At 34.9% G+C, this 13,723-nt stretch overlaps 1 protein-coding gene across 5 annotated transcripts in view; it reads right to left on the bottom strand.

Annotated features, from left to right (window-relative positions):
* The window catches only part of EPHA6 (EPH receptor A6), an 865,677-nt gene extending 852,264 nt beyond the window's left edge, over positions 1-13,413 (bottom strand). For 3 of the 5 annotated variants that reach the window (XM_060640206.3, XM_060640200.3, XM_060640202.3), the window contains exon 1: positions 12,600-13,413. In XM_060640206.3, coding sequence (XP_060496189.3) covers positions 12,600-12,978 — 379 coding nt within the window. In that variant the 5' untranslated portion in view covers positions 12,979-13,413. The remainder of the gene's footprint in view (positions 1-12,599) is intronic. The other 2 variants (XM_060640203.3, XM_060640204.3) reach the window with 1 other exon arrangement.
* Between the last annotated feature and the right edge of the window lie 310 nt (positions 13,414-13,723).

Here is a 13,723-nt window from a genome sequence, read left to right as displayed (position 1 = left end):
TTCTGGAACATTTTATATCTTCAAAAGAAATGTTTGTTGTCACAGCATCATTAGAGGCAGGATATACTAACCTGAAGACATAACATACTAGAAAATACAGTTAAATAGGATGTGCAAAGATTCTCTACACATTTAAAAAAAAACTCAGAAAATTAACCAAGAAAAAGATCAATAGACATAATTCCATAAAATTGTAAACTTCTCCAAAAATATTAATTGTTAAGAAATGAGAGCTAGGGGTGCACCTGGGTGGCTCCATCGGTTAAGCTTCTGATTTCAGCTCAAGTCATGATCTCGTGGTTTGTGAGTTCAAGTCCCACATTGGGCCCTGCATTGATAGCTGGAGGCTGCTTCAGATTCTGTGTCTCCCACTTCCTCTGCCCCTCACCTGCTCACACCCTCTCTCTCAAAAATAAATAAAACATTAAAAAAAAATTTTTAAGAAAAAAGAAATGAGAAGTAGGGAAGAAAACTTTGTTGCTTTTAGCTAAAGATTTAGCTTTAGCTCTTAGTCAAATTCTTAACCCCCATTCAACTGTTTTCTAGGTTTTTTCATCCAAGGAGTTTTTTAGAGCTAAACATTACAAGATTGTGTATGTATGTGTGGATTCAAGATAAAGTTACACTTGCAGTAAAGCCTCATGAATCTGCTTTTGTGTCAGCCTCATTCCATGTAGTAAACATCTCTACACTTGAGCATACCTTTTGCTCCCCCTCTTTTCCATCTACAACTAGGTAAGTATCAGCCATTCTTGTTCATGTGGATATTCATAAATGGGCTTAGAATGATTTAGATTTAAATTGGAAGGTAAGAAACGCCACTTCAGAATAACTTCTATTAGTTGTAATTCTATAACTGACTTTTTGCCAGGAAGCTTATCATTGGTATATAAAATACTATTGTAGTCATTGGCAAATGGACATCTTATTTCCCAACTGCTTATTTATCAATGTGTACATCAGCCTTCAGAAGCAATCTTAAAGGGAAAGGAATAGTGAGTGGGAAAATTTGAAGGTTGAAACCAATCTTGATATCCAAATATTAATACATTTATTTAAAGACAAACTTGGAGGAAACACCTGGAGTTAAAATGACATATATAAGTAGTATATTAAGAATTTATACGTAACAAAAGCAAAAATCATAATCATTCCAATTTAATAGCTAAAAGAAATAAATTAAAAATAGCCACTTCACATGGAATAGTTGCTACTTTTACACTGAAAGAATTAAGTGCATGTTTTTAAATTGGAAGTTGAGAGCAACTGCACTTAACAGAATAATCTTGGACTTGGAGAATTAATATATATCAGTGACAAACATATTAAAAAGGAAATTTCTCTGATTTTTCATTATCTTTACAGGTACCATATAAGCTTTGTAAATTCTAGTGCCACATCAGGGATAGAACTTTCCACTAAGCTACTGGTGTATTTGGAGAATGGGATCCATGTATAAGCAATGTGTGTGTGTGTGTGTGTGTGTGTGTGTGTGTGTGTGTGTGGTATAGTGTTTATAAAATCATAATCTTATATAATTAAAATATTAAACCTCAAAAAAATCATCAGTCTAGTAAAGTCCGGCAACAAGTTACATTCTGACAGCCTAGGTCAGCCTAGCCTAGGTTCATCTCCTGTGGGCGAAAATACTTTGAAGACTTATGATATATGATATATACTCTGGCATAGAATCAAAATAATTTTTATGATATAGCATGAAGACTTATGATATATGATATATACTCTGGCATAGAATCAAAATAATTTTTATGACATAGCAATAACCATATTCCAGGTATTGTATAATGGTTAAAGGAGAATATATTAATCCAATTATAATGTGCCTTATAAATACATTTATTTTCACAAGATAGAAATAATGCCTATACTAGCATATTGTAATAATAATAACAACAAACGTAGATGCATGCAAAGATATGAGTAATCCATTAGGCTTATTGGCAGATCTCTAATTTTTTAATTAATTAAAGTCCAGTTTGTCAAAAGATCTATAATTATTTCAATTAATTGTTTTTTTATAAGTACACCTTTATGTTGGAGGGAAGATGTGAACCACAAGACGTTAGATTTGAAGGGTGCTTTGGTGGTTCAGTCGGTTAAGCAGACAACTCTTGATTTTGGCTCAGGTCATGATCTCACAGTTAATGGGATCAAGCCCCACATTGGGCTCTGTGCTGACACCGTGGAGCCCGCTTAGGATTCTCTCTCTCCCTTTCTCTCTGTCCCTCCCCCACTCTCTCTCTCTCTCAAAATAAATAAATAAACTTAAAAAGATAAAAAAATAAAATGTTATATTTGAGAATACTGTTGTAATTTAGAAACTAAATTGACAGTTTTCAGAGATTTTGACATTCTAAATATACAAATCTAAATGTCAACAGCTAATCATGGATAATCTGCTATTGATTTTTCTCTGTTTAAAAATACCATGTTCTGGCAGCAATTTCTATTTCTATGTGTTTCTACAGGCACATTGTTCAAATATGAAATCAATAAAACAGCAATTTACCTAATTTCTTTAGATATTAAAGCAATTTCAAAGTTATGAAACACTGCTAAAAACAAATATTTAATAGAGTTAGGGAAAAGAATTATATAATAAAACAAGTAATTAACATACTAGGAGATGGAAAGAACCTACAAAAAGATTTTTAATCTTTAAATTAAATATAATATAAACCATACAGGTATTTCCAATTTTGCCTTCATCTAAAGATAAAATATTCAGTAGACAAAATCATAGTAATCCATTAAAATTTAGATTTTGTCGGTTTTATAAAAGCAGCCACCATCACTAAATATATTTCTTAAAGAACCTGATAAAACTCTATTGAAAAAGCCAAGTTGTACCACTTAACTTAAAAGTTTTATGCTCAATGTAAGATATTACTTGGATATTTACTTTGCATTTGTATGTAGAATAAATCTTAATCTTTAAGTGCATAATAACTATTCAAAGTAACTTAAAAATTGAAGTCTCTGGGGCACTTTGGCTATGTCAGTTGGGCGTCCGACTTCGGCTCAGGTCATGATCTCATGCTCCTGGATTCAAGCCCTGCATCGGGCTCTGTGCTGACAGCTCAGAGCCTGAAGCCTGCTTCGGATTCTGTGTCTCCCTCTCTCTCTGCCCCTTGCCCTGCTCATGCTCACTTGCTTGCTCTCTCTCTCTCTCTCAAAAATAAACATTAAATTTTTTTTAAAGAATTGAGATCTCTGGAGCAGCTACTCATTTTAATTCTCTTAATAACTTCATATATTCATGATGATGAAAACTGATAAATGTGAAGCTCATTTTTATTTTCCATGTGTGACTCATTTATTCGTAAAACTTGATGTTATTTCCCTTCATTTTATATTTGCAATAATAGATCACTAATGTTTAACTGTCTGGTATTTCTCTTCAATTTCATAACATTGTCCTTAAGGTCAGGAGGCAGATCTTAACTTATCTCATTTCTAGCAGTCACATAAAGTCATGGCCAATATAGGGAATGAATATTTATTTTCAATGTTTCCATATATCAATCCATAGACCCTTAAGGCAGTACTTTTATCTTTTCATCTCTGTATACAATAGTTCATAGATGTGAACTTATCTATGCAACAGCTAATCCATATAACCTTGATATATAAATTAATGCTTCACTTATTCAATAACATATAAATGGCCTAACTAGATCTTAGGCTCTCAGAAGTTCCTGGCAATAACCTGCCTTTGTATTTCATGTGCCCAGCACAGTGAAAAAAAAAAAAAAATAAGAGTTATCAATATATTTCATTTAAAAATTGGATGAATGTACCCTTATTGTTGAACTAGTTTGAGAATTCTAGAAAAAAATAAACCATATATATCTAAGTAATAAAAATATAAATGAACAAATAAAAAATCCAAAGGTAACAACAGCTATATTCCAATCAAAAAGTATTTGAGGACTTTATTATAGAAACAGGCTAACAATTTCATCTGATTTTAAGGCTTCACTACATTTTTAGGGGGAAAAAAGCTTCATTTAGCCTTAATAAGCATATTAAAACTTTGGAATACTAACCTTTAAAATAAATTCTTATATTTTAATTCTGCTTTACTAGGTAATAGGGCTCTGGAAAATCTAAAAAACAACGCATACATATATAGATTTCTGATCCTAAACTAGTGAGTATTATAAAGATTCTTACACATTTAATTTTTATTAAACAAAGAACCAAACTGATGCTTTTAATAACCTTGGTGAACTACAGTTTTTTTAACCTATAAAATGAAATTATTATACTATAACACTGTAAGATAGTAAGTTATTGCATCTACTACAGATACCTTTTTGCTCTAATATAGTATCATAAATATAACAATAAAATTGGAGCATGTTAATTTTTACTTACTTTGAACTATACTAAGCAATATGTTTTAACAATAATATATACTTCTGAAATTTTGGGTTTCTTTTCAAGATAAAAATTGAGATCTCTTCCTTACTGCTTCCTCACTAAATTATGTGTGAAAAATAGCTAAGTTAAGGGTGAAGTTTCCTCATTAAATTTTCTAGTATCCTAAAATTGTCCTATTATCCACTTGTCTTTTTGTTGCTGTTGAGACATACTAATTATTAACAAGTGGACCAATATAGAAATTTTACTTAATTTTGAAAATTGACAAAACTCTCATGATTTTTGCAATGCTAGCTACTAGTTTGCTCAGCTCTTTCCTGTCACACTTAATGACAGCTACTACTTATTTTCACTTGCATTCACAAGATAAACATTATCTAAGCATACTTTAAATTCAGAGGTAGTGTGGAGGGAAATTTGTAGTTTTGGGTTTAAGTTTTAGCTAAGACTGTTTGTCATCAATGGGCACTTCTATACTTGCTGAGATTAAGGAATCTAAGTCGGAACTTTATGAGAGATGTATAATGAAAGATTCCTTAACCAACAGGTTTATTTTTTAAATAGAGCCATAATTCATCTCTCTCTTCTATCCCTATTTTTCTTTCATTTTGGTGTCTGTATAAACTATGTAACTACTGAATCATATTTAAAAATAAATGTCATTGTCTAAGCTATCAATTTTTAGAATAGCACACATTGTTCATTTTAATTCTCTATACATTTAATTTATATTATATTCAACAATATTAAAGTATCATCTCTCAGCAACATAACAAAAAAATTCCTGCCTTTTAAAGTAAAAACTAAGGTGATATTAAAATATAATTCAACTCAAATTTCAGGGCAATTTCAATTAGTTTTGATAATTCTTACTTGGAATACATACTAATGTAATACTTTTCATTTCTAAGTACACAAAATATTTCTATTGATTAACTTAGTTAAAATATACCTATTAATAATTATCATAGGTAGGAAAATTTCCATTTGATCATTTTTTTAATTGTGGACAAGTGTTTTATCTTTATTCTACATATTACACTTTATGTACTAGAACGTGTTTCTCATTGCGATGCTCATGTACCACAAAATATAAGTATCATAGTACAGTACAACCTGAAAGAATATATAATTATCCTAGTCTTATGTTACTTGTAAATTAGCATAATAAATAAGTTACATCTATATTTACACATATGCTTACTTTTTATCAGCTCCAGAGATCCACAAAGATATCTAACATTACAAGATAAAAATAACATTATTTCCACCCCCTGAATATCAAATTTTTAAGGAGATATTATCTTGTATCTCCTATGATCAAAAAGTAAGTATGACTTTTACACCTGAAGTTATGAAAGGAAATATGAGGAAGAGTGATGACTTTTCAATTTTATGCAAGTACAGGTCATCAAACAGGCCAACAGTTAGAGGACTCAGCAGTATCCTAGGAAAGTAGCTGAAGTATTTTTCAGGACATGGACTGAAAATACACACTTTAACCTTAATTCTCACTCAAAGTTCAATTAAAAGGTATGCTTGCTCCTATTTGAAACTGGAAACTGGCATCTTCAACATAAATTACAGTTTTCAATAATTAGTCCACCTTAAAAAAACAAAATATGCCAGCTTGAACAAAAGCTCACTCCACATGTCAGTCTGTGGAAAGCCATTAGGTATATGAAATATGTTTTTATACCATGAATATATTTTTAAGATGTATATTTATGCTTTTTCTTATATAATTAAATATATACCCATCATAAAACATTAGAAGATTCTTGTGAAGCAATTTTATAAGTAAAATGTGTAAAAAGGTTGATAGTATTTTATTCCCTTCCCTCTCTCCCTCATAATCTCATTTACTATAAAATTCTTCATCTTATAAAAATCACCAAGTAATTAAAGATGATTCAAAGATATACAACATCAACAGTGCAGACTGAGCTTCTAAAGAACAGAGACTGTACTATAATCATCAATGTAGCCTCAGAACCTAGCATAATTCCTGACACAAGCGAGATGCTTAATGATTATCGAGTGACTCATTTTGAGATAAAATGTAATCTTAGATATCACTTTCAAATAAATGATATATACATGTTCTATGAGGGTTTATTGTCAGTACTGCTATACCTTATCACATAACAAACGTGTTTTCAAAGTTTTTCTAATCGCTTTTGTACCTCATTTTAAGGAAACAAAATGTTCCTGCCAGATCTGGAAAGAGACTGGAAACTCCTCATTGGGTCATATTCTTTGGAAGGGAAACTTCTCCTTTATCCATTATAGATGGCAAGTAAACACCCTATCAAACAGAAGGCCTTCAATAAATATCTTTTAAAGAGTGGATGTTTCCTTTCAGTTATAATATTTATCATTGAAAACTGAGGCTGTATATTACATAAGTCAAAATGTTTACTGAAAGGAAATAACTGTAACAGTAGCCTTTTTTTCAGAAAATTTTAAGCAGTAAAGTAAAATTTAAGATTTACTATGTTTGAATATATATTTAAGAATATTTGGAAATGTTTAAATGAAGCTTCTCCAGAGTATGAATTTTCTAAATACAGACTAAATATATACGACTGTTAAGACTTTTTATGATTCTATATATTTAATAACAGCACCTATATAATATTATTAAAAGGGAATTCAAACAATTGATAATTAACTGGTCAAAGAAATTTGTTAAATGACATGCAATTTACTATTGCTTAGTGGAAAGTATGTTCCTTCCCTCATTCCTGCCCCCAAGAATATCATATAATCACCCCTCCTGTCCCTGTCAAGTATCAGTAATTATATGGCAAGGTAATTTTTATGGGGAGTAATGAAAAATTTGTTTGGGCCCCTTGGTAATAAAAAAAAAGATATAAATGCTGAATATCTACACTTATTTCTTTGTAAAGATAAGATGGTCCCACAAATTCTACTTCCAAAATGTATCTCAAATCCGTCTTCTTTTCCCCATTTCTGCTACCACCACTCTAGGCCAGGCCACCATAACCCCTCTCCTGAACAACTGCAACAGACCCCTAATTCTATTCTTGCCATCTTCCAATCATTTCTTTGTTCATCAGCCATAATGTTCTTATAATGAAAATTGGTTAAAATCTCTCAAAAGCTTCCCATTTTACCTAGAATATTATTAAAACACAACTCATTACCATGACTCCTTTTCTTCTCTGTGGGATCTGGTTCCTAGCCATCTTTCAGACCGCCCACTGTGCTACTCTCTTGTTTTTCAGTGAACTCCAGTCACACAGGACTCCGTTCTTCAAATGTGTCAAGCTCATTTCCTTTCCAGATCACTGCCAAGGCAGTTCTCTATACCTAGAATGCAATTCTTCCCCTTCCATACTTCTACATTTTTTCTCCCTAGAATTTGGCTCAAATGTCACTTCCCCAGTCTAATGAAATTATTAAGTTGATCAAAATGCTGTAGACGTAGTATATCAAATTATATTGCACACTTCAAATACATATTTTTTTATTTTAGAAAAGAACATGGTAGATGCATAAACAACTTAATCCTTCTTTATAAATTTAGTTGGATTATATTGTACTTTAGGCAAAGTCAACCCATTTTGATTACTTAACTATATGTACTGATCTCTATCAATTTACGCTCCCAAAAAATGTTGAGTCAAACACAAAGAAGAAACTTCTATTACTGCTAACTTCTATTACTGCTGGAGTCTGGTTGATGTACAGTATAAAGTACAATCCATTCTCTTGCCATCTGGGACAAATGCAGTATGTACCCTGAAGTACTCGGGTGTGTGAATAAAGGTAGAGACTGACTGAGATATGGTGCCTCTGATGGGGAAAGATCTTAGGAGAAGGAAATACAAGAAATACATAATGCCTTTTGTACTAGTTTATGCTGGCAATAATGAGTGAAGAAACAGAAGGATTCTACTCTAATATTTTTCTTAATATTTAATTTTGTAACATGAAAGTAATACAAATTCCATACAGAAAAGCTTGAAAATGTAAAAAAAAAAAAAAATAAAAGATGTAATGGAAACATTAATTTTGTCTTGTCTCCTAGATATGTATTTTTTCCTCTTAGGAAAATCGAAATAAAACCATTTTATTCATGTTACTTCTACTTTAAAGAGACCCTTAAAGAACACTGTATAACTTTCGTGCATGAAAAAGTTTTTAGATACACTTTTATCCCAAACCCAGAGCAAACAATACTTAGATGATCAATACATATCAATGACATTTTATCTTTCTACTTTGAGTACTAATCATAATGACTAATTACACATGATTTTTTCTGATTTGTAAATGTATTATAAAATGACACTTTAGGTTGTTTTTATACTTATAGGTAATAAGAAGGCATGTGATTACAAACTCCTGCCCCTTTACAACCATGAACAGCTTACCCCTGCAAATGAATTTTATCTAGGTGAAAGGTATTTTAGAAACATACTTTGTAAATCATCCAGTTTCTCTTATTTAACAAAGTTTTTAATATTTTCGATAAAGTTCACTCAAACTTTCTAAAAAACTTTCAATTCATCCCTTTCTATAAGAACAATATTTACTTTTACAGTTTGTGAACAATACTGATGGAAGTTCAACTAATTTTAGGCTATGACTTTTCTTAAGCCGATATTTTTCTGCTCAGGTATGTTAACCTGTATTCACATACAACTCAGGGGATTTTACAGTCAATGCATTCAAATTAAGAAATTCAGTGATAGTAATGAGTCAGACTACTGTTTTGCTTGTTTATTTAATTTTTCCTAAGTATCCTGGAAAAAAAAAAGATCAATTCACACAATCTTTGTAGTAAAATGAGTTCACTAGACTCTTGTATGCGAACCATATTTTGCTTTAATCAATTACTTTAGTCTCTGATTAGTTTTGGAAACATGATCTGAGAAATAAATCAACACTTTTAGGCTATACAGTACTATTAGCTAAAACAGAGTAATCTTCGAATAAATGGACCCCTGGTGGCTACTAACCACTGTAATTGACAGACATGGTTACTTACATATGAAATAAGATTATGCTTTATATTCACCTAAATGCCCAGTACAGAAATAAAGCTTATAAAGAAGATAAAATGTTATTTTTAAATTAAAATTGGTATTACTTAATAAATATTGTGGTTTTAAATACAGAGAAAATTAATGGAATATGAGAAATTTGAACACAAATCATGTTTTCACTTACTTAATCAGATGAAGTGATCTAGGAAGCAACTCTACTTTCTGATCGATTCAAGGAGGTTTAGGTAATAGGAAGAGAGCGTCAAATTGATTTATTTTGTCTTTATAGTGCAGAGCTTCACATCCAGTTAAAGGACAAGAGATGCTTCTTATAGTCAAGTTACTCTCAGTACCTTGTTAAGCATCATATTAAAAATGAAGTAGTTCACTTTTTTGTCATTATCATCATTTTACCCTGGCTAAGTAATAGAAAAAAGGAGAGGGAAAGGTGAATCTACTCACCACGGAAGATTTTATATAATTTGGTAAAAATATATAAATAACATTTAAAAAATTACTTTGTAAATATCCTTAATCAGAAGACAAATTATATAAAAATGAAATTTTACCCTAACAAATTTTTAAAATAAAATATAAATTCCATTATAAGACAAATTACTAGGAAAATAAATACTACCTCCTTAAAATTAAACATTAATCATATTACTAATATTTACTATCATGTGTATAACAAATCTAATTTATGTTTTACATTATTCTTTTTATATTGTACACATACTGTAATGCCCCATATTTTCAATGTTAAAAAATTGTTAAGGAATGTTTTGATTCATGTTATCTAATTCATGAAACTACAAATTAAAAAAAATCTCCAAAATGTTAATAACATTTTGAAGTCTGACATTTTATTAACCATTAGTGTGATGATTTCAGTATTCAAATATTATCCTAAAGTAACATAAGGCTTAACTTCTAATCACTATGAATTTAGGCTGTATAAACCATTTTATAAGCAATCACTTGTGTCTGATAAAAAAAATCGGAGCATATTTCTCTATAATCTTCTGTTGAAGAACTCTAAATTTTATCCAACTTAGCCTTTAGGTACAGTATTGTTCAAGTGTAATCTTATGCATAGCCTGCGTTTCTATTATAATAATAAAAATTCAAATTAAGATCCTCCTTAACTGATGGGTAAACTAAGTAATGTTCACAAACGTTAAGCGAATTGACACAAACACACATATAATACATATATTGGTAAATATTTTAGGTAAAATGTATTTAAAAAGCATGGGAAACTCATAAAAAATAAAAATTACTGCAAGAGGTTAACAAATAACTCTTCAATGCCCTTAAATTTAACATGAATATCTGAAAGGTGGTATTTTAACACTTGACACATTTTGGTAGAATGGCACTTTAGTCACTTGGAGATTCTGATATGTGTTTTATTTATGTTAGTTTCCCCAGGGCCCAGTATGGTAACTGGTATATCATAGATACTTAATGAAAAACTAAATGTTGATTTAGGGATATGATTGCATGGAAATAACTGTTAAATATTTCTAGTAAATGAGTCTACTGTGGCTACTAAAGACATGTATACTAACATACTAAATATTAACACATACTACGATATAAACGTCTGAGTTTCTGATCATTAAAAATCGTTGTCTCCCCACAAAAAAAGTCCAAGTAAATAATTTTATGCTATTTTTTAAAACCTTCTATTCTTACAGAGGTATATTAAGTAACTACTCCTTCAATATTTAATGCCAATTGCCCTTGAAAACAAATGAGGAATGTGTGTGAAGGTATACACCAACACAGGCAAGTATTGTACTATAGGTGGCACTTTTGTGACAGATCTTCAAAGACATGACAGTTATGTATGATTTCCAAATTTACATATGCATGTATGATTTCAATCTGGCAGGTAAAAAAAAACAAAACAAATAATTAGGAAAACCTGTCAAAAGTAGCAGCTGTATAAATAAGAACAGAATTCTTATTCTGAATAATTATATTTCCAAATAAAATAAAATGGTCATATGTTTATGACACAAAAGAGGGCTGTGTTGTTTTACTTGCCTTCTCTCTACCTTCTCATCCTCACAAAGCAAGTGCACACTCATATCATCTGACCTCCATTTTTATATCTGCAAATTATTTCAAAGCCTTAGATGTTAAATTGTAACTATAATTGAAGTTTTACATTTGAGGTCTTTAGAAACGTGTGACATAACAGGTGACATATTGATGGTCATCACGGCGCCAATGAGAACATCCAGCCAGGTACATGCTGGAAAACTTTTATGGTTGTTCGCCACTTAGTTCAAGGAATTTAGATTATGCAGGTGATATTTTTACAGAACCTTAAATATTCACAGCAGATATCCAGTGAGGTATGTCTCATAAAGACTACTGAATAGAAGGAAAGAAAACGTTCAATAATTCTCAGTGCTTTCCATTGTGTAAACCTGACTTTCACTTTTCACACACTATACAGTTTCACTTTACCACTTTATCTACCAAAGTCTTCCTCCTAAAAAATCTGTCAGTGACTCCACTTTACGAGTAGGATATTCACAACTTGGAAATTCACACTTAACGTTTTTTCTCCCCGCGACCCCCCCCCCCCCACCTCGTCACGGCAATAAAGAAACCACAAAAATCTGGGCATCTGGTCCAGGAATAATTTCCAGCAAGTCTACATTCGGTCTGGATGGGCTAAAGGGGTTGCGGCTGGGCGAGGGCAACATAGCTACCACAGGCACAAGGCTGGTATTTAGTCACAGGGTACAGCGGGAGCTATCCGCTTTCAGGAAAGCAAGTGAGAACCTACGAGTAACCGCGCCGTTAGCCACAGCGAAGAGCCAGAAGTCCATTAAGCGTATGCCACGGAGCCTGACCTTCTGGGGAGACAGCGCTGCGGGGAGCGGTCCCGCGGCCGCCAGCGGTGGGACCCAACTGCTGCTGATGCCCACACATCCGTTTAAAGACATTTGGGAGCAAAAGGGACCGCAACTCGGGAAGGTTGCCGCTCCTGGCGCTCTGGTAAAGGGGACAACAACCTCGACCTCCTCATGTGGCGAACCCGAAGAAGCCTACCCCGGGACAAAGTTACCTGCAGGAGGCGACCAATGCACCGGTCGTCAGAGTACCCGCCTCCTCCCGCCCCCCCTCCCCCTTCTCCGCCCCGTCCCTTACCTTGGTTGTTGGAGACGTGACTGCAGTCGCCTGGCCAAGCTGTCAGCAAAGGCAAGAAGAAACCAAATTGCAAAAGAAATTCCCGGACTTCGCAGCCCCCCATGGCTCTCCCCGGCTCTCTTCTCCCACTTAAAGAGAAATGACAGCAGCGGGACCAGGTGTCCTGCGTAGGGTAGGGGTCCCGGTCCACGTCTTCTTCCTCCTCCTCTTCCTCCTCCACCCGGCCCTCAGGAGGTGTCCCGGGGCGCCCCCCGCGCGAGGCCCCGGGGGCAGGGCACGAAGGTCCAGGCTGCCCAGGTGCAGACGCAGCTGCTTCGGAGGAGGACGCTGCCTGCGGCGCCAGGGAGCTCCTGGCGGCAGTAAGGGAGCGGAATTGCATCCACCACCGTGTCCCGCTCGCGCGAGGACTATTCACTTGGGCCCGGGAGAGCGCGCGCGCAGGAGCGAGCTCGGGCTGTGGTTTGGAGGAGGGGAGCGAGGGGGCGGGGGAGGGCGCCTCACGGGGGGGGAAGTGGGGTGAGGGACGACCAGGTGCGGCGGGCAGTTCGGCGGCCCGAGCGCCTCTCCGGACTGAAGTGGGCACTTGCAGAGCCAAAAGCAGGAGGCGCAGCAGTTGTGAAGGGGCGCGGGGACCGCGCGGGCACTCCTTCGGCCGATGTGGCGAGAGCTAAGGAAACGAAGTGGCTCGGCGGGGCCGCGAGTGGTCCGAGCGAGCGAGCTACGTGCGCGCTGCGCCCTCAGCCCCTTGCCCAGGTGGCAACGGCAGCGGCTAGCACAGAGGACACCTCCGACTCCGCCGCGTCCGCGCTGAGCCTCGGCCTTGGCAGCCTCTTTCCGGGCATTTCTAAGGCCGAACTTAGTCCCCCAAACACTTTGCTTCCCATTTCGCGGCAGCAGCGCCGAGCGTGTTAGGGCTAATCAGCCCCTGACACCGTTTCTCCCTGATTTCTCCACATTTCCGCCGCTGGAGGGGGTGAGTGCTGTGGGCAGGCGCTCCCGGTGTGGGGCGAGCCTGGCGGCGGCCGACCACTCCAACCGCTCGGGTCGCCCAAACTTGCCCACTAGGGCGAGCGCCTCAACTTTGTGGCCTCCTTCGCTGTTTCGGGTCCTAGTAAGGCAAAAAA

Source organism: Panthera onca, chromosome C2, assembly GCF_046562875.1.
Source record: "Panthera onca isolate mPanOnc1 chromosome C2, mPanOnc1 haplotype 2, whole genome shotgun sequence".
Lineage (NCBI taxonomy): Eukaryota > Metazoa > Chordata > Mammalia > Carnivora > Felidae > Panthera > Panthera onca.
Note: the sequence above shows the minus strand (reverse complement) of the source record. Positions and strands in the feature narration are given on the sequence as shown.